This window comes from Rattus norvegicus, chromosome 8 (genome assembly GCF_021556685.1).
Source record: "Rattus norvegicus strain SHRSP/BbbUtx chromosome 8, alternate assembly SHRSP_T2T, whole genome shotgun sequence".
Taxonomy (NCBI): Eukaryota; Metazoa; Chordata; class Mammalia; order Rodentia; family Muridae; genus Rattus; species Rattus norvegicus.
The window spans coordinates 91,485,769-91,507,378 of record NC_141541.1 but is presented as its reverse complement, the minus strand read 5'-3'; the positions used below and the strand labels follow the sequence as shown (position 1 = coordinate 91,507,378).

The 21,610-nt window shown below is 41.8% G+C and overlaps 1 protein-coding gene across 3 annotated transcripts; it reads right to left on the bottom strand.

Moving 5' to 3' along the window:
• Positions 1-1,194: 1,194 nt before the first annotated feature.
• Irak1bp1 (interleukin-1 receptor-associated kinase 1 binding protein 1) lies at positions 1,195-17,556 on the bottom strand. 3 transcript variants are annotated; one of them, XR_015626485.1, is made up of 5 exons: positions 17,202-17,542; positions 10,631-10,696; positions 4,216-4,557; positions 1,796-1,926; positions 1,196-1,719 (listed from the first exon to the last, which is right to left on the bottom strand). XR_015626485.1 is itself a non-coding variant. In NM_001277283.1 (4 exon segments), coding segments are annotated over 4 exon segments (780 nt in total). In that variant the 5' UTR covers positions 17,514-17,556; the 3' UTR covers positions 1,195-1,448.
• Between the last annotated feature and the right edge of the window lie 4,054 nt (positions 17,557-21,610).

Genomic DNA, 21,610 nt, shown 5'->3' with positions numbered 1-21,610 from the left:
AGTGAAGCGCACATATATAAAGCTTAAAAGCTGGCATCTGCAAATAAAGCGGGCAATGCTTGTCTTCTGGTCTGGGTCCCTCACTTTAGAATGATTGTTTCTAGCACTGTCCATTTACCTAAAATTTCATTTTCCTTAACAGCTGAATAATAGTCTATGGTGTGAATCTATTACATTTTTGCTAGCCATTCATCAGTAGATAAAACAAGTTTCCAATTTCTACCGTTATGATATTGTTAATGAGGCTAGTGTTAGGAGCACTTTAAGGGGCCTAGGGGGAAATCTACTACTGTCATTCTCCCAAAGAACACAGCAATAAAATAATTTGTAAGACATATCGCTATACCCATACATCAGCATATTGCTTAACCCTCATCAGAGAAGATCCTTGCAGTAGATAGTAACTAACACTGAGATCTACAACTGGACAGTGTGCAGTCTTTAGAGCAGTGAGCCCTAAATGGATGTCATTATTAAACTCTTCCTTTTCAAGGCTTAGGGGTTGACTCAGAAGAAAAAGGGAAGGCTGTACAAAAAGCAGAGGTGATGGATGACTCCAAGGACGTAGCTTCTTCCAGACCCAAGGCTGATGTACCTATGAACTCACAGAGACTGTGGTAATACTTGTAAGACCTGTGCAAGTTTAAACCAGTCAAAATCCCAGTGCAGGGATGGGGAAATGGGCATCAAATCCAACCCATAACTATTTGCAATTGGTAGCTGCTGGGGAAGAGAAAAAACACTTTTCTTCAATGGCGTATATGCACAGGTGTATTAACTACACTTCAGGGCAGGCCTCATGATCAGGAAAGTTGGCCAACAAAACTGTAATCCATTCTCTCTCTCTCTCTCTCTCTCTCTCTCTCTCTCTCTCTCTCTCTCTGTGTGTGTGTGTGTGTGTGTGTGTGTATATACACTTGGGTGTACTTTGTTTTGATTTTGGATTGTTGGGTGGATGGACGGGATAGGATCTTCGAGGAGTTGGGGGAAGGAAAATAACATAATCAAAATACATTGTATAAACTATTTTAAAAGAACAAACATAGAGACTGTGATGAAATAGAGGACATTAACATGTGAAACATGGATGATGTTTTTCTCAACATGCAGCTCAGGTTCTACATTCCTATACAACTAGACAGACACAAGCAAGGCATGGCCTGCCTGTTTTGTAAAATAAAAATTCAATCTGACCTGGGTTTTCTGTTAATTTTATTTTCAATATATAAATTCTCAGTATACAAAAGTATGCTTTAATACATTTATTTCCGACGGTGTTCTGGGAACTAGAAAGAGATCACACATATTCTGAGGGATATGTTCAACAAGTGGCAGATCTTACAGATTACCAGTACCAGACAACAGCTACATTTGAGACAAAAAGCAGTGCTGTAAAATGTATAAAAACAGATTTATAAGTACAAATACATTATGTTTCAGTTAGAATTTTACAGATGCTTTTTTTTCCTCTCTTTTCCTTTCACCTCGTAAGTAATGAACACTTTTGAAGCTGCATGGATGGTTGCACTTTTGATTTTCTGTTGTATAGTTAAGGAACCTGGCAAGCTGGACAACTGATGATCATCCGCTTGGCCTTCCCAGTCTTTTGTTTCCTCCTCCTTGATTAGTAAAGGTCTTCCCAGAGTTTGGCCAACGAGGGCACAGACTTCTTGAGCTTTTCGCCATGCATTCTCAACAGCAGCGAGACAGGCCTGCCGCCTTAGGGGAGAGTGAAGGTCAGTATGACGTCAGTACATCTGCTCAGAATGAATGCTGTAAAGCTGCATTAACTTACCGAAGACTCTCAACGGAACCGGGTGTGTGATAGAACTCAGGTGGGCTGATGACAACAGAGCTATCCAGCTTTTCAACCAGAAAGTTACAAATATTTTGCATTTTTCCAAATTCAGTAAATGTAATGCAGACCTGTCAGTGGAAGGACATTTGATGTTATTTTCATGCCTCATGTAGTTTTAAATATTTGTCTAAATATAAGTATAAAAAGTAAAGCCAAGCTACTATGGTGGTATAGGCCCTTAATCTCAGCACTTGTGAGACAGAGTCAGGTAGACCTCCCTGGTCTACAAAGTAAGTTCTAGGTCAGTCAAGGTTACATAGCAAGACCCTGTCTCAAACAAACAAACAAACAATAGAAAGGAAGGAGTAAAGCCAGATTATAAGGTCATTTTAAGATAACAAATATACCAGATAAGAAAAAATTTGACATTTAGAGCTATAAACTTCTGATTATGAAATTTAAAACGATCTGATATTAGCTTATATACTTAAAATTCTTTTAAACCATTTTAAAATTTATTCATTTAATTTTTTTCTAAAATTGGAGGGTTCTCCCTTTCAGGGTTATTAGTTGGCTAATTTCTAATCCTGATACTGTTTATGACATCATGGTCTAATTTATTCAGTTTAGACTTCTGATTGGTAGTGAATATGTCATACTTTACTGACACCACTGAGCTATGTGTCCCCTTCCAGCAGTCCTACAGTGAACAGAAGTGAAGCTGACCCTCCTCTGGAACTTCACCACACTGGGCCTCTGCCAGGAGGCTGATGCATGGCTTAGGTCATCTGCCTACAGCACATAGATCCTTCTAGAGTACCTTTCTTTTCACTCAAAGCCCAGGGCTGGCTGCTCCTGTTTTATCCTTGGGAACGGGAGCTTTTCAGCTTCCTGTTGCCCTGGCAGATCTTGTACTTCACCCCAAACCCTAGTAGAGTACTCTCCTGCACCTACTTGAGGTCTTCTTTCCAGACCCCTGCCCCAGCACGAGGCCCACCTTTGGCCAGTCTCCAGGAAGTTTGAGGAAGTGATATACCCAATCGATCAAGACCAGAGACTTTTATGGTCTTCTGGGTCAATATCAGACACCAATTTTCATGAGAAGGCAGAAGGGTGTCTCCCAGAGAAGCAGTGAGGAGCTAAAAAAAAATGTGGGTTTCTCTTGTCTGTCTGCCTGTCTTTCTTTCCTTCTAAGACAAGGTTTCTCTTTTTCCTTTTCTTTCCTTTCTTTCTTTTTTCCTTCCTTCTTTCCTTCCTTCCCCTCCCTCCCTCTCCCTTCCTTCCTTCCTTCCTTCCTTCCTTCCTTCCTTCCTTTCTTTTCTTAGACAGGGTTTCTCTGTGTAGCCCAGCTGTCCTGGAACTCACTCTGAGGATGAGGCTGGCCTCAAATTCACAGGAGATCTGCCTGTTTTGCCTCCCACGAGTTGGGAACAAAGGCATGAGCCACCACTGCCTGGCCTGTGGGGGTTTCATTGTTGCCAAAATGTTCATGGGGGACCATAGGCTTCCTGATGGCCTGATCACGCTGGAACTAGCCCCACAAAGGGTACTTCCTCTTTGCCTTCCTTGCAGGACAGATGAGATTCAGAATCCTAGGTCCAAAAGAGATCCCTTTAGACCACTTTTAATCAAGAGTTTCTTGGACTGAGCAGTTAAGGAAGAAGTTGCAAAATATAGCATTCAAGAGCTTTTCCCAACTTACTTGCTTATGCTTAGAAAAAAACAAATAGCTTGCTCATAGCAAAGCCATGGTCACTGGCAAGAATATAAGAACAAAAGAGGGTAGGTCTTTAAGATCCATGTATAAAGAAATACAATCTAATTCAAACCTTGGTGTACATATCTGAGTGCAGTGTTGGGGCCTGGGGCATATTCCACACCTCACATCCTCCCAAAGATGGAGAAAGCAGCTGAGACACCAGTGTTGCAAGGTCCTTTCTCAGTAAACCCTAGGCATGTGTAAGGGGCAATGAGGAAGGAAGGCAGTCACTCAAATTCTGGGAGATGGAAGGTGAAAACCCAAGGGCCTTCTGTGGCCTGTGTGCAGACCCAGCCTCAAATGTATGGGTTTATGCTGGCATTGTCTAGAAAACGTCAGGTGCCCCAGTATTCTCAGAGTAATGGTGTTAGGAGAAATATGGGTCAAGGCCTCCAGCTGACCCTGTCTGCTCTCCCATCCCTCTCCACTGGTTACCGATGAGTATAAGTGGCTCCACTGTGGGATGCTGACATAGCCTGGTCTACCCAGGACACTTGTGGGCATAAACATGAAGCTGACTGGGCTTCAGTTTCCACCCCTAGGGATGATGAAAAGTGGGAAGCCCAGGAGAGTTACAAAACAGGAAGGGGAGCCCTCAGGCTCTGGAGTACTAAGAAGCTGGGAAGACCCCACATCCTGGCCTGGCCTGTGTCAGCACCTGATGATGACAAGGTTCCACTTTCAAGATGACAAGGTTGGTTGTGCCCCATCATCCTGGGCAGTCCCAGGGTCACAGGAGCAGCTAGGAAAATGGACAGAGGGAGGAAGTGAGCCTGGAAGAGCTTGAGGAAGCTCTGGCAGTGAGAGGTGCTGTTTGCTCCTTGAAGGTGTCCTTGTTGAGCAGCTTGAGGCAGAAGGCATAGACTTAAAGTGTCTGGGGTAGAATTTCTTGGTACTGTAGTCAAGTAGCAGCTGGTAACAGGCTTCTGGCAGACAGAAAACAGGAATGCCGCTCATGGGAGTGCACATCAGAATACCACTGCCCACTTGGTCAAAGAAGCTGTTGACAAAGATGAGAAGCACACAATGTACTCAGGGTGCCGCAGTGTTGAGGGCTGGAGCATAGTTCTCCAGGATGGCCCCAACAGAGCCACCACACGTGGGCACAGATATGCAGGGTAATGACCTGCAGGGATTGGCCCTCTTTCCTAGGGAACCACTACCCTATGGGAACATTGGGGCTCAGCACCCCAGAGAAGTTCCAGGATTCCATCTCCTATTGTCTGTGGACAGGGTAATGTGTCTTTCCCCATGATGGTCACAATCTGACTTCGAAGAGGTTTCTCGAAGGCCCCAGGTACACTTTGCCAACCGTGGTGACTCCCAGCTCATTCCAGTCAGACTGAGGAGTCCCCTGCATGCGGTAGAGCAGCTCCTGGCTTCAGAGGTTCCTGGAGGTGAGTCACTCTGAGTCTTCCTTCCCCTGGGCTACATTATTCTATCTGTCCCATTACTTCATACATCTCAGATAACTGTATCACTGGCTACTTGCTCAGCCTGACTGACCTCTTGCCTTCTCTAGGAATCCGCTATCTTTGCACACTTCTTGAACTTGGTTGGCACATGCATGTGCAGTTTCAGCCTACTCTTGCACAACTGTTTTACTCAGAGTAGTGCTCTCTTATACAGATAAAGTCATGGTGTGTTTGTTCCCAGTTGAGGTTATTATAACTAAACATACTTTTCAAAGCGCTTGTTGATATTTTTGCACTTCTGAATGTATTTTTTTTTTTACTCAGTTTGCCAATTTCTACTTTTAAAGGCTAGCTAGGATTTGGAATAAGATTGTAATAAATCTATATAACTCATTTTAGGAAGAACAAATATCAATAATCTTGGGCCTTCCAAATCACAAACAAGATACACTTCCCTCCTTTCTTAGGCATTTTATTTCTCTCAGACATGTTTCATAGTCTTTAGCATATTTGCCAGGTGTATCCCTTGACATTTAAAGTTTATTATTTCTAATAGATTTTCCCCATAATATTTTCTAGATAGATGGTTGTATTGTTTCTGAATAAAGAGTGTTTTATTTGTCCTTCTGCATTTCAATATATTTTATCCTTTCTTGCTTTGCTCCCAAACTACAATAACTAAAATTTCAAGGACAACACCAAAAAGAAGTCACAAGTGTAGCCACCATCTTTGTGTTGTATCTGCTCTTAGGTACAAAAGTATTAAGTATTTCATCATGAAGGTATACTGTTACCAGCGGTTTTTTAAATCGGTGCCCCTTATCTAGTTAATTAGTTAAAGTTCTATTACTTTGCACTAACTATTCTGAAGCTTTGTGTAAGATTAGCAGTGGAAGGACGTGTATATCATCTTGGTTACATTACTCCTCTATCACTAAGAATGACTTTGTTCTGTGTGTGGCTAACAGGCTTTGCTCCTCAGTTCACTCTGTGTAGTACTATTAGTTACTCCACCATCCTTTTGATTCACACTTGGATGATGCATTCTTTTACATCTCATTACTTGTAACCAAAACACTGTCATATTTAGAGTATGCGTCCTTCAGACAACATATAGGTGGAGTACACTTTTTTACACAACCTAAAATTCTTTTTAATAGACATGATCTCACTTTGCAGTCCTGGTTGGCCTAGAACTCACAGAGACCCATGTCTCTGCCTGAGTATACAGACCTGTGTCTCACACCCAGACAACATACTTCCTTCTGCTGAAGGCGTTGAGACCATTTACATTTTATATGATTACTGACAGGCCTGTGATCTTATTATTTTGTATTTGTTTGTTCTTCTGTTTCTTAATTCCTGTTTTATGTTGTTATTATAATTCCATTTTATCCCTCATTGCTTATTAGTTGCACTGCTGCTTCATTATTAATAAGATACAGCGGAGTTATCCCAAGCTACTTAAAGATGTTTATCATGCACATAAGAGTCTAAGTAGTATGCTTTTATATTTCCTTCCTGACCTTATACATTACTACTACTTTACTTTTACATATGACATGTTACTATTCTTATAATTTAAGTGAGATTTTTAAGAGATTTATATAGATTTTATTTATATTAATAGAAAAATATCTATTAAAACACACAGTTTTCATTTTCCATGTGTAGCCAGATGCCTTTTTTTCTGGTATCATTTTCTTTTACACAAATGATAGTATTTGATATTTATCAGAAACAGGTCTATATGTAATGAATTCTTTTAGTTTATGAAAATGCCTTTAATTGGCTTTTATTTCAGGATTTTTATTGGATATAGAATTTTTGGGTTACATGTTTTTCTTTTTAATTGTTTATTTTTGAGATAGGACTGGCTATACATAATCAAGGCTGGGCTGAAACCTGCAATCTTTCCTGCCCACTCTCCAGCTAAAGTTAAAGACATCTGTAATTATGGATGGCTTGTGTATATGTGGAAGGTGTTGTATGTATGTTTTGTACGTAAGCCTGTACATGCACTTGTGGGGGACAGAAGTCTACCTGGAATATCTTCTATATCTCTCTCCGCACTGGCTGGATTAGCTGGTCAGAGCAGCCTCCATATTTTCCTGTCTCTTCCTCCCAGTGTTGGGATTTTGCTACCATGCACAGTACCCCACTCCTCTTGGAGGCCAGAGATCCAAATGCTAGTCCTTTTACTTGAGTACTACAATGAATACTTTCCCCACTGAGCCATCTCTCTAGCATCCATGGTTCCTGTTAGTACTTTAAAGGCATTGGTCCACTGTTCTCTTCTTTGTATTGTTCTCCACAAGAACAAAAAGAAAAACATTGATTTCTTGTGAACAGAGAGATAATTCTGTGACAGTACTGCAGGGCATTTAGGAAAAACAATATATACCTACTTCAATACTTGGCAGTTCCAAGCAGCCACTGGATCCTCACCTTGCAGAAAAGGTAAGTGGAGGCTATTGTATAGGTATTCCTTCCTGGTCCAGATGGTGTAAAATCATTTGAACATACACCCATTGGTGGAATTGCTAGGTCATCTGGGAGTTAATTTAATATTCTGGAAAAACTCCACATTATTTTCTATACAAGCTTTACCATTTTGCATTGCTGTTGGTGACATACAAGGCTAACTTCCCCACATCTTCGCCTATCACCGTGCCTTGACTTTGACAATAGCTACCCTAACAGGTGTAATGATACAATTCACTGTGGTTTCAAGTTCTATTTCTCTGACAATCGGAGAGAGATACTGAATATCTCTCCATATACCTGTTGGTACATTTTTGATAAGTATCTATCCAAGCCATCTGTAAATCTTTAAATCATGTTACTTGCTTTTGTGCTATTGCGTTTTACATGTCTAACTACCATCTGACCATATTACACATGCTTAATAGCCCAGGAGATGGCTAGAATATGTTAGACATTTGTTGGCTGAGGGGAGCTTGCTACAGTCATAGCCATAAGGCACACACCTTTTTGTATGAGGAGGTTAGCACACTTTGTGTCTTATGAGTGTATTATCACGGTTTCCACTGACAATCGGTGGTCGTCTAAAGGGAATCATGCGCTGGAATGTACAGTATCGTCTGGATTCCAGGGAGTCCTATCTAAAACACAGCTGCACGCTTTCTTAAGAAACCACAACACTGAACACTAAAAAGGCAGGTACAGCAGAAGGAAGAGCAGAGGTTAACCCAATTCTCACACAGTCAGGGACTCTTGCTGAACCTATAACTTTAGTCTTAGAACAACTCAGTGGTTTCAAACCCTCCAGTCTTCCAGCCCTTGGTCAGTTCTAGAACTATCTCTTCCCATAATAGTAAACTTAACTACAAGTGGGAGTGATGGTTCGCGACTGTAATAACAGTCTGTGTTCAGGAAGCTGGTGTGGTAAAAGCATAAATTTGAGGCTACCATGGGCTACATAATGAGACTCTGCCTAAAATTAATAAAAAACAAAACATACCCTCCTAAGTCAGTTTCCTGTCCCTATCATTACAAACTGAATTCCTAACAGGTCAAACCCTTAGAGGGATACACTGCCCTCCAGACATCAAACCTCTGTTATGTAGAGTCTTGCCTCACTGCTCATTCTGGCAAAATAATCTGCTCCAAATGTATACCAAACTATGTTGAAGCTTGCAGGAGGCAGCCTCTGGCCTGTAGGGGCATGGGATTGGGTGGACATAGTGTCAGACAAAGGCTCAAGATTGATGAGCCCCGGCCTTACAGTCTTACTATTTATGCTTTAATAAGTGCGTTTCTCGTCTCTCTAGCTCAAGGACATCTTGCTGGTCAGGAGAGAGGCTTACAACTCATTAACTCTCCATGAAGTATAGAAAAAATAGAGGAAAAAAACTTAAAACCTTTTCCTTGGCAATATGCAGTCTCACACACATACATACACACACACTCTGGTTGGGCACAACCACCTGTCTCATCAACTCCTCAAGTGTTCAGGTATACTTACATACATACATACACCACACACGTATGTACAGACAAACATATACATATGTACATTTGATGGATCGGACAGAGCCCCCCAAACCACACACACACATTTGGTGGGTGGATGGGCAGAGCCCAGATGCCACACTTTATTCCTTCTCTCTGGCCTTCTTAGACAAAACTAAGACAAAAGTTCTTAAAAAATGACCTCATAGAAGATGTTACACAAAAGGGGACTTACAGAAGGATGTCAATAGTTAAGTGCAAAGCAGTGTTTCCTTCTGTAGCTCATTTAAAGTTCAAAGCAACAGTTTTACATGGCCTCACTTTATCATAGCGCACACCTGTGGCTTCATCCTTGGACCTAGATGGGTGAAGGAATGTTTTCCTTGATCACTTGTCCTGAGCCGATTTCTCCTTTTAATGCAGTTGTGAACCTCACTGCATTCTGGGTTACGCACCTTTACTTACTATTCTATGAAGAATGGGCACCTTTTACTTTTGATTGATTCTAACTTTATTATATCTTTCTGGCAAAATAACTAAAACCATCTCTTAAAACGTTCTTCTTAAAATTATTTCAATCAAACCAGGAATTCTATAAAATCATTAATTCATCTAAACAGCACTGATTCATAAATGTTCATCCTCATGTTGATCCACAAGAAATTTGCTCAATAGGGTAGGCCAATGCTCAGGAATCGTTAGACTATGTAATAGTGACAGGAAAAGGTGTATCAACAGTAAGAAGCCATCCTGGGATAAAGTCTCTTGGGACCTTGCCTCTCAGAGCTCACCTACTGTGGGCCACCTCCAGGAAACTCACTTGCATGCCTTTATCCTTTCCCAGATGGCTTCTGACACGCTGACAGTGAATAGCTGCAAGTTTCATTGAGATGGTTACATTTTAAATGGAACAATGACAAAGCTTACTGAGATGAGTGTTTACTGATGAAATTCTGACCTCAGGAAACAAGAAGCTCCCTTTCTAATACCCATTCTTTCCTGCTCCTCTGATCTTACACTTGATCTCTGAGAAACCCCAGGGATCTAAGCTTAACATTAATACTAGGATGCAATGATACAATAGATACACTGACAGACAGATAGAAGAGGGCACCAGGTGGCTTCTGGGGTGGAAGGTGGTGGTGTTTCTACTTCTAGAGACAAAGAGTCTCCATTGGTAAACAAGACTGCACTCTAACTCAGACACCTTTGTTTCCTATGACAGGTGGCAGCTAAAAACACTGGGACCGAAAAGCAAAGACGACACGATCTAAAATTTTCAACAATTTTGTCACAGTCACTGTGACATTGTATTGAGAAACAAAATAAAAATGGTTTTAAGAAGTCTCAATCCTTTATGGCTTTTCCATGTTTTTATCTAAGGGAGATTTCTCTCCTGTCACGCTTTCTGCTCACCAGGCAATAATGTTACAGAAAGTTTGTGGTGGTTCGGTGCTCTCTCCATGTGCTAGTTTTACTTATTTTACACCGTTTCTCTTAAGTAGATGTCATTACATTTATTTTAGAGCATGATCAGATATATAATATCAGAATGATTTTGAGAAGAATCATCTTTTATCATCACCATAAGAGTAATTTCTCTAGTAGGTTTCAGTTGAAGAGTAAGTCTAAGTTGCTGGTGCCTCCACAAAGTCAAGCTACTCCGACTCACCCAGTACCTACCTCGGCTTCCATGTGGTAAGCATTGTCTACTCTTCTGAAATCCTTTGTCACAGTTACATTCTCTGTCTGCAACAGAAAGTACCAAATTGAAGTTACTAAATTTGGCTGTGAAATTCAGTCATTTTTGCCTATCAATTAAGAAGCCTGAGTTTGAAATATGAAGACATACAGTATGCAAAATGAACTGCCTGAGTCGACGTTTTACACTTTCTTAAAAGCGCCATGAAATCAATCAGGAGCCTACAGACACTTGTTCAAAAAAAAAACAAAACAACAAAAAAACACTTCAGTTCATTTTTCAGTCATTTATTTCACTTGTATAGAAAATATGGACTCATATGTAACTTTGGGTAAGTTACTCCATAGTTTTGAGTCTGCTTCCACAAGTATAAAACCAGGTCAATAGACACCACCACATTGTTATAACGATTTAAAAACAAGTTATATGCAAAAGTGCTTGGATAGAGAAGGCAACAGACAGAAGTAGATTCCACAGTATTACAGTATAGATCTCCACCAAACGTTTCCTGCCACAATTTACTTCTCAAACTATGAGCCAAAAGAAAAAAGGAAAAAAAGAAAAAAAAATCCCACAACCAATATATATATTTATATGACCATGATTGCTATTGACTCCTCCCACAGACACAAACCAGCTAAACAATGAGTTCTTCCATATAGGAAACAAGTATCATCTAGAGTGAATGAGTATTCACTCAATGCCTTAGCCCCATGGGAATGCCAAAGCCTTCTTCCATTCAGAATGCTGATGGTGTATGCAGAATGGCCATCTTTCACTGCCACTGCCCCCGCCATCACCACCCACACACACACTTTACGCCCTGGAGACTCTCCCTGAGAGTAAGCAAACCTGCTTCCTTGTTCAGCAACCACTGCACCTCCCCATTCTGCTGCACCAGTAAACACACTGAGCTCTGCGGTGCTGCAGCTTTTTCATCAGAGCGCACATGTGTCCCTGTGTATGTCATCTCCTCATTCCCTTTCCGCCTCAGATGGGTCAGTCTCTGGAGCCATGCAGAACACAGCACCTCTTGATGCTTACAATCCCAGTGACAACTAGTGTCCATTCTAAGTGAGAAACGTGGCTCCTACTTGTACATTTGCTCAACACCAGTACGCTATGTAAAGCAGTCTCAGAACTGCTAACTAGTGTACCCTGGAAAGCAGAGTCTGGGGTACCTCTATCTTCACCCTTACGGTCTCTAGCTAAAATGCTCTTTTCTAATTACTCAGGACATGCTTTCCCCACCCCCTTTAATTCAGCTGTGTCCTTTGTTAATAATATAACTGGGTTAATTTATCACAGTCTGAATTCTGTCCTGAGATTAAGGTCTGACAGCCTCTTTCATGCCTTTCCTCCCCCAGTTTGCAAATGTTAAATCCACTCCTTGTGACTTACAGCTCTTTGGTTTTGACAGGTACACACAGTGAAGTATCAAGCACTCCGGCACACAGGAGAATAGTTCTTCCACATGAACAGTTCCCCTGTGCATCTCCTTTAGAGTCAACCATTCAGTTGTCTCCATACGTTTGCCTCTTCTGGATGTTGTATGAATGGAATAATGAAACATTAGTCTTTCTTTTTGGTCTGGCTTTTTACTTCCTATTATGCATCTAAATGGCCTCATTTTGTCTAGACTATAGGAAAGTGGCCAGAAATACTGTTAAACATTCTACAATATATGGGTTAAACCAACCATAGGAAATTATTCAACTCAAATTGTAAACAGTGCTAAGGCTGATAAATCTACCACACCAGTCTAGTTTATGAGGCTCTCCTGACTGAAATAGCTTTGTTTCTACGTACATATAAAAAGGCGGACTTTTAAAGCAAATTGGTCAATACAAGAATAGCTGTTTACATAATATGAAAAAGTAGGATGGCAGTCTCAATAGCCATAAAAGCTATGCAAGAATAAATTTAAAAAGCGAAGACCTTACAACTGTTCGGGAAAAATTGAATAAACTGACTGCAATGCTGCAAAATCAGCATTTAACCTGAAATTATATATGCTTAGTACTGAATATAAAGGATGCTTTATTTGTTCTGTACAGAGTTCCGCCATCTAGAATTACAGACTGTATCTCCATGTCCCCATTTAACATGCCCTGCTCAAATATTTCCAGTAGAACAGTAATGAAGGGAGAATAGGGCCTCAGAGGTGTTACAAAGATTTAATAATTTAAACTGTATGGAGTACCACATGAACTGTTAACACTCTAGGTCTGCGACTTGGAAGATTTCAAAGCAACCGAGGGTAAAGACTCCTCATGTCATAGCTATGTCCCTACTCCTTAGCAGCAGCTGTGTGATCAGGTAAGCCCGGAGAGGTCTCAGCCATTGTAGATTACCACATTTGCTTGCCACAGACATGCAAATATGACAATAGAAGCTAATTTGTCTGTAGCATTTCTCTTGCCACAAACATAAGTTATATTGTCCATTCAGGTCTTATTTCTAAATTTATTTACATGTATAGGTGTTTTGCTCACATATAGGTCTGCACACCATTGTGTGCTTGGTGCCCATGGTTTAGAGGAGGGTAACAGATTCCCTGGAACTGAAGTTACAGAGGGCTGTACGCTGTGAGCTGACACGTGTAAACCAGGGATGGAACAAAGGTCCTTGGCATGAGCAACAAGTGCTCTTAAGCACTGAACCACGTCCAGCACACAGGACTGCTTTTCTATCATGGTTATCATCCGTAAGTGTGGCTGCCTTAAGGTGACCTATCATCCTGTGATCTAAGGCTTAGGTTGCATGCACCATTTTGAGTCTCAGAAAGACACCAGGAAAGCCAGGGACCTAACCATATAAAACCTGAGCAGCCAAAGAAAACCAACCTGACTTTTCAGTTGTGTAAAACTGATTTTTATTTTCAACAGGTAAAGTTGAGATCATTTCGCAAAACTTAAGATGGGCTAAAATGAAGGTTATGAGAACAGCTACTTATCTAGGTAAAAAAAAATAAAACCATTGTTATTTTACCGAAATCAACTCCAAGCATAGAATATTTAACACACTATTAAGGATCCTTAGATTCCAATATGTATCACTTAACGGTCACACTGCCTTAAAACCATGGACTGAATAAACAGTTCACTAAAGGTAGAAAGCATACAGAAAAGAATAATGTATTTGGCTAAACTGTCGAAACCTAAAACTATGTAATGGATATGACAGAAATACAGATTTGTTTTTGTAATATATGATAGCCATAAGTTATTGGTAATCATAATTTTTAAGATTCCTATAAATTAATGCAAAAAATTATAAAAATGGGTGAAATACTATTAACTAAATATTTATGGAAAAAACTTAATTTCCATTGTTAAAAAGGAAAATCTGACTGCTTTGGACTTAGTGAGTTTTAAAAATTACAGAAGAAAATAATGCTACTGTGGCAAGTGGAGAAGGCACGCACTGATCTCCCTGGGTTCCTACCATCCCCTATCTTAATTTGGGTATGACCAGAAGCCGGTTTGGAATCAAAGTCTGAATATATTTTGACAGTAATTCCAAAAAAAAACAATAAGTGGGTGGCGCGAATCAAGACAGAAGAGATAAAGGTTGTATTGGAAAGGAAATTGCAGGGTTAATTTAACTCTGCAGAGAGTTAAACTCAAACTAACCCTGCAGAGAAACTGCAACTGGACTCAGAAAACATCTTGATTTCTCCACCAACAAGTGAGGGAGCTGGGGTCTCAGGCCACTGCTCCCACTCAATTCAGTTCTTCATTGCCTTTATTTGAAGACTATTCAGGGTGGGGCAGCAGAACTTAACCTCTTGGAATTAATACCCAACTCCGTTTGCAGGACGCTTCATGGCCTGGAAGCTTTTACACTCAGGCAGTTAATTCAACTATGATGGCAGACAGGTGTAGGAAGCAAGCGTATCAAAGCGAGCATCATCAATAGCATCCGCTACCTCCCCTGCCCGGCACCTCAATCGTCCAGTTAAGAACATGGGTCTAAGGTCCTGGTTGGTATCTAAAACTACGCCGACTCTCAGCTGTGGGCAAGTTGTTTGCCAGCAGTTACTCTGGTGCTGAGAACCCTCTTCTGTAAACCGGCAACTGAAGCGCTAACTTTATAGAGTAGTAATTGAGACAGCAGTTATAAGGTCTATCAACAGTACGTAGCTGGTGTAGTTACAGTATCAAAATGCTGCAGTCGGACACTGTTGTGTTAGGATCTAGAATACCTTCTCAAGCTTGTGGTGGGATTTTGAAGGCTGTAGAGCCTGCAGAAGATGGAGCCTGGCTAGTAAATGTAGAAAATAAGGTGGAAGGTGGTGGAGGGTGATAGAGGAAGACACACACACTCACACACACACACACACACACCACACACATACACTACACACACACACTCATACACAAACACATACAACACACATATCACACACACTCATACACACACATACACCACACATGAACACACACACACACACTCACACACCACATACACTACACACACATATACTACACACACACTCATACACACACACATACACCACACACATACACACACCACACACCACATACACTACACACTCACACACCACATACACACCAGACACATAACACATATCACACACACAAAGTACACACACACCACACACACATACACACCACACACACATACACACACACACATACCACACACACACACACCACACACACCACACATATCACACACACAAACTACACAACACCACACACACATCACACACACACACACACACACTCTGATGTTATAACCTGGCTGGCCCTCTTCTGGTTCCACTCTCTGCTTCCTGCTCCAGGCTATAGGAACAGCTCCTGCTGCCGTAGAGTTAGCTGCTCCTGCCACAGGGCCTTCCCCACCACCATGGACTGAGACCCTCTGAAACTGTGAACCAAACAAGCCCCTCTGTCTTTCAAGTTGCTGTCAGGTCACAGCAATGAGAAAAGTAAAGCTATACAGACACACACTTTGATGTCAGCCTCCAGTTCTCTCCTTTAGTCTTGCCTTAATTCTCCTTCACACTGCCCAGTGTCTTCTGCATTCCAGCCACACTACACTACTGAGAGTGCTGCTCCTGTGTATGCCTGCTGCATTCTGATGTGGAACCTAAATGATTTCCCTTTGACCAGTGCTTAACATTTTGACAGTGTCACTTCCTTTATGAAGTCTTTCTGGAATCCCTAAGGTAAAAATCAATGTTATCTCTTCAATGTATTACACACATACTTTCAGGGCATCACGAATCATACTATTTTAATCTGATCATGGGATGCTGGCAGCAGAAGGCTCAAATTTTATTATCTCTCTGTCTCCATCAGATCCCTCCTCTAGAGCTCAGGGATCCCTGTGGAAGAAGAGGCAGAAGATGTTGGGGAGACAGAGAGCACAGAAGACACCAAGAAAACAAGGCCCTCTAAAATAACTGAGCTCATGAACTGAGAGACAAAAGTGGCAGTCATCGGGCCCTATATGTGTCTGCACCTATTTTTTTCACTTTGTTTACAACTTACATTTAAACTTTTTTAACTATAATATAACCTGGGAACCCTGCCCCCATCATTTCAATTATTCAGGTTTTAAATGCAATATAAATACATTTTATTTTTAAAAATTAAAAAATCAGTTTTTTGAAGGTATGACATTTTTAGCACAGAAGCAATAGTAGGTTGCACTTACAATCACCCCCCTGAAAATAAGGGTTCCTGCAGTTAGGGTCCTGTTTTTGCACAATGCTAACGTTGGGATGGCTGACGGTCTGTGGCTTCTAATTTTCTTTCATAATAATTATCTGAAGTGTGGCAAAGTTGGAAGCAATCTTGATGGTGGTTTTAGGAACAGGATTTCAAATGTGGTTCTTTAAAATTCAGAGCATTATTTTGTCACCCTAAATTTGGAAAATGGGGATATTAAAACATGCCTAAGAGTTGCTCTGTGGAATAAAGCTAGTTCCGTTTCTGCTAAAAGGAGGGAGGCTTAAGCTGCAATCTATTTAGTGATTTGTTTCACAGACATGTCTAGGAAGTAGAAACAATTCACCTGTGATACCTATATATGTTAACTTTAAAAAAGTTAAAACTAAAAAGGTGGGAAAATTTGGGGTAGGTGATTATCATAAACCAAAAATAGATGCTAATAAATACATTGAAGAACCACTCCACACTAACTTTTGATCTGAAGGAAGCAGTTCAAGCTCCTTACCTGCCTATTTCAGCATGCAGAATAAAAACTACCAAAGGTGTGTGTGTTGGGGGCAGGGGAGCAGGGGAGGTGGGAGGGGAAGGCTCAACATTCTATTTAGGTAAACATTTGCATGTAATTTTTCAAGAAAACATTTCATCACTCTAACCTTAAAACCAAAATCACTGTAGCAAGTATCACCAGATAAAAACCTACGTGATTTCAAGTTCGCTGCGGCCAATAACGTCTTTCATCTAGATTCTAGAAGGAAGGGTCATGCATCCTTTGCGCCCAAGAATGAATCCCGAGGTAACAAAGCATCCCCAAAAGTCACCCTCTCTGCACCCCGTCTCGAAGGCTCACCTGCACACCTTGCTGCTGGAGGCTCTGTGTGATGTAGTCCAGGCGGCGACACACACTCTTCTTGGCCTCTGCCGCCACCTCCTTGGTGCTGCTCACCCGCACGGTCACCAGCGCCCGGTCTGGGCTGGCGGACACCTCCGCCGCGCCGCTCACGTGGACCTCCCGGGCTCCGGGGTGGACCTGCGCATTGTGGGGGCGGAAGCCGACGGGCTGCGCTTCTACGGCCGAGATCTGGTGGTTTTCCCGGCCCGGGTCAGCCCAGGGAACCAGTTCCATGAACACCCGCGATGCAGGGGCGGGTTGCAGCGACATAGCTGGGGCAACTGCGTTGCCATAGCAACTCCGGGTCGACGGCAGGGAGTGACGTTTGGCTACCGCGCTTGCTTGTTCAGCGCGGAGGATGCCGGGACGGAGGCGGCGGAGCTGCTCACTGTGGACGCCGCTGCAGCGTGGAGACCGGGTCTTCTTTCAGAGGAGTAGGCCTGCACACGTTCTAAATAGTTACGTCATGGCCTGCAGGAACCTTAGCGGGCTGTCTTGGCCTTGCTGTCAGTGAGCACGAGCCTTCCATGTGACCAGTCGTCGTCCCCCTCCCCACTTCTCCCCCATCCCTCAGGTGGGGGCGTGGGCTCAGCCTTTCCGCAGTGTGTGATCCGCTTTTTACGGTGCGGGGACGGCCTTCCTTCTTTGTGAGACTCCGGTGATCTTACCAGCACGTACTTGTTTGGTTCATGAGAAGTTTCTCTTCAGATAAACTACTTCTTGCCAAGCAGAGTTTGGACACCGGTTCCACGAGTCCATTTTTCAGGACATTAGCAGGACAATGCTAATTTTTTTTTCAGAACTGCTGTCTGTTTATTACTAGAGGCCCATTGTATGTATGTAGAGCGTTGGCATTTGGAAAACAGAGAAAACGAGGGGTAGCTGTTTGTCATAGCTACAATCTGTAGAAAGTGTCAAATTCTACATTTCTTGGAGTAATTCTGGTCTGGAGCCTGGATATTCAGCGTGGGTAGTGACAGGCCTGTCATGTACTTGTCTATTCCATCTTCCTCCCCTTTTGGAGACAGCGTCTCAGTATGTAACGGAGTTTACCCTGTTGGCCAGACTGATCTCAAACTTGCAGAGATCCAAGTTTCTACCCATTTCTTGACAGCCATTAAACAAAAAGTTAAACTTGCCCTCATAGTAATTTTCCTCCCCACCCCTACCGTCTCTTTTCTTTCCTCCTTTCTTCCTCTTCCCCCAACCCCCTTCTTCCTCTCCTCTAGAGTGCTGGGATTCAAAACCATCACACCTGAGCTGAGGACCGAACCTAGGGACTTGCGCTTGCTAGGCAAGCGCTCTACCACTGAGCTAAATCCCCAACCCCTAGTCATTTTCTTAATCACCAAGCTGTGGTCTTGGTGATGACAGCTCATCTGATTACTACTAGAATTTTATTAACAGAATGGGGAGGAGAAAAACTTGGGGGGTGAGGGATGTAGGAAGTAGTTTCTTATAGGAACTTGAAAAAGTCTACAATCTTTGTGATTTTTCCTCAAATTAAAAAAAAACCTTTAAATTCCATAATTCAGCTAGATCAGGTGATAATCTTTTCGTTTGGGCCATGGTTAGGTCAACATAATTGTTTAGTTTGAAATTTATTGTTAGATAAGAATATATACTATTATAATTTAAGAACTTTCCACCATACATGCATATAGGCGTATATGCATATTTTACAACTCTAGGCAACTAAAATATCTCTTAAAATTGGAGGAATTTCTTTTTTCTTTTTGGTAGACCCCAGGGATTGAACTGAGGTCCCCAGGCTTGGAATCAGGTGTCATTATCAGGTGAGTTGTCTCACTATGCCAAGTCTGTTTTGGGAGACAAGGTCTACTGTCACTGGGATCTAGGACACCCTAGCTGGCTATCCAGCTCTAGACAGCAGCCTGTTGATGAAAAATGTTTTACTGTAGTAGGGTATATAGTCTCCAAAATGAATTACTGAATAAATGATGTCATGGGGAATAAAAAACAATAATAGAAGTTTTAGGTGTATTTAGAGTACTACAAAAATTTCAAAATGGTGGAAAATGAATAAGTGGGATAATTGGCTTGCTGAATTGAAGAAATTGATCCTTTATATTTTGTTTTACACTGAGAAGAATAAGATTCAAAGAAAAAAAGGAAAAAAAAACTGTACCTAAATGTAATGCTTAAGTATATTTCAAATGTAGAAGCGACCATAAAGGAAAAATGTGGAAAAAAGGAGTACCCCAAAAAAGAAAACAACAACAAAAAACCTGGAAGTATGTAATTCAAAAAGCAACAAGTGAAGAGGAGGGGAAATAAGGATTTGCAATATTATGTATAAAGAGACCAGCATCTAGACACTTAGAGTGTCTAAATAGCTAAGGAACACAGAGATGAACTGTTAACAGGCTTGGGCTGCCATTGATGCCTAATGCAACTTCATGTTTTCAGAGTGTCAAAGGTTGTCAGCTCAAGATCACCCATCAGTAGGTGTGGCTTCTTCTGATGTTTATCTGGTCTGCAAGGGCTGCCTTCACAGAGCCTTGTCCCTGCCCTGTCCTTGCTGTCTTTTGTGCCTCTTCCTCTTCTTACAAGACCAATCCTATTAGATGGACTTCAATTAGCCTTAATTACCTCCTTAAAGGCTCCGTCTCCAAACACATTGGGCCCAGGATTTCAGCAAGTGCACGAGAGTAGGGCAGAGTGCATTCCATTTCTTATGTACCCAAAGTTCAGAAATATTGATGGCCTGCAACACCAAAAGGAAAAAAGGAAATAGTTTAAACAATTTATTGATGGTTAAATGAAAATTTAAACATAAAGAAAGATCTCTTTAAAACTGTCATTTTATCAAGTGATGAATTCAGAATGTAGAAAAAATAGATGAAAGTAATTTTAAAAGAAGGGCAGATTAGTTCTTAGTGACAGAGCTATGTAATAAAAGTAGATATGCCTTGATGATTTATGAGTTTTTCAGAGGAGAATGTATCTGTCTGTTCAGCTTCTTCCTCAGAGTTAAGGCTTAGCCACTAGCAACTATTTTGAACAAGGTAACAATACCAAGTTGATTGAATCAAGAATATGCATCCAAATTATTTTACTTGTTATTCGGATAGAAGACACACGGAGAAAGAGCAGAAGTCTGTATCACTATGTCACCAGACGTGTGTCATCATTGGCAAATGCATCATCAGAAATGAACATTTTTTTAAAAAAATAAATTAGCATGGGTCTGGAGACAGCATGAGAGTCTTGAGTCTACTCTTCAATTTCTGTGGTACTTTTCATATAGAAAGCTCTTTCTGGGAGTCACTGAGGGGTGCTCAATTTTCATCTAATTATGTTCTGAGAATTCATAAATTTATAGTAAAGATCTTCTGTTCCATCACAGTATTTTAATTGATTATTTGGGAATTTAACACAATAATCATACTCAATTTTCATTCCTCCCAGGTTCATCCTCCCGCCTTTGCCCCCTCCCTCAAAAACCCCATCAAGTCCAATTTGTGTGTCCACATTCTCACTGGAGCATGCTCAAACTCCCAGTAGCTAGCCTTTTAAAGATAGCTGAGACCTTTCCCTCACCCACACCAGAAGGCATCAACTATGAAGATTTCAATTTTTAAGGACTCTCTTCAGTGGCTCTCTGACTAGACTTCTGAGGGAGAGGGTCACAAAAACCTTCAGTATGCCTCATTCTCAGCTAAGTCTGCAGTCATCAGAACCACCGCAAAAGAAGCTTTCTTGCCCATAACAGCCAGTAGCAGCATGGAACACAAACCCCATCATGGTCCCCTGTGGCAGCACAGACCATGGCCCTCAATATGGTCTCTGCTGCGTCAAGGGCCATGGACATCAACATGGACCGTGGAAGTCTTCCAAGGAGGTCCAATTCAGTAGATGAAGCAGAGCTCGGAGCGTGTGATCACTGGGCCGGGTGGCTTACTTGGGGGCTGAGCCTCTTCAGAGCTCTAGGTGATGCACAACACCCTCCTAGCCCTTCTGGCAAGGACATGCTTCCCTGTCCACCAGAGCCGTGCTCCCTTCCATACCTGCTGCTGCCACCACCAAGTTTCTAGTTTCACCTCTCTCTGCTTCCTGTTCAGCTGTAGTGCCGGGGTTGGGGGGAGTGTTAGTGATCCTCCGCCCAAAACCAGACTGGAGCCAATCTGATGTAATTCACAGCAGGGTCTTTACTCTCTTTAAGCTAGCTTAGAGCCTTCCAACTCGCTGCTGTCATGCAGGATGGTTTTGGTGGTGGGGGAGCCCCGAATATCTATCCCGGCAAGGCTTTATAGTAAGCAGCAAGTGGGGTCTGGTGATAAGTGTGCAAACATCTAATTGGAAAGCTTCTGTGGCCTTTAACATAATTGACTGGTGCTGGGAGT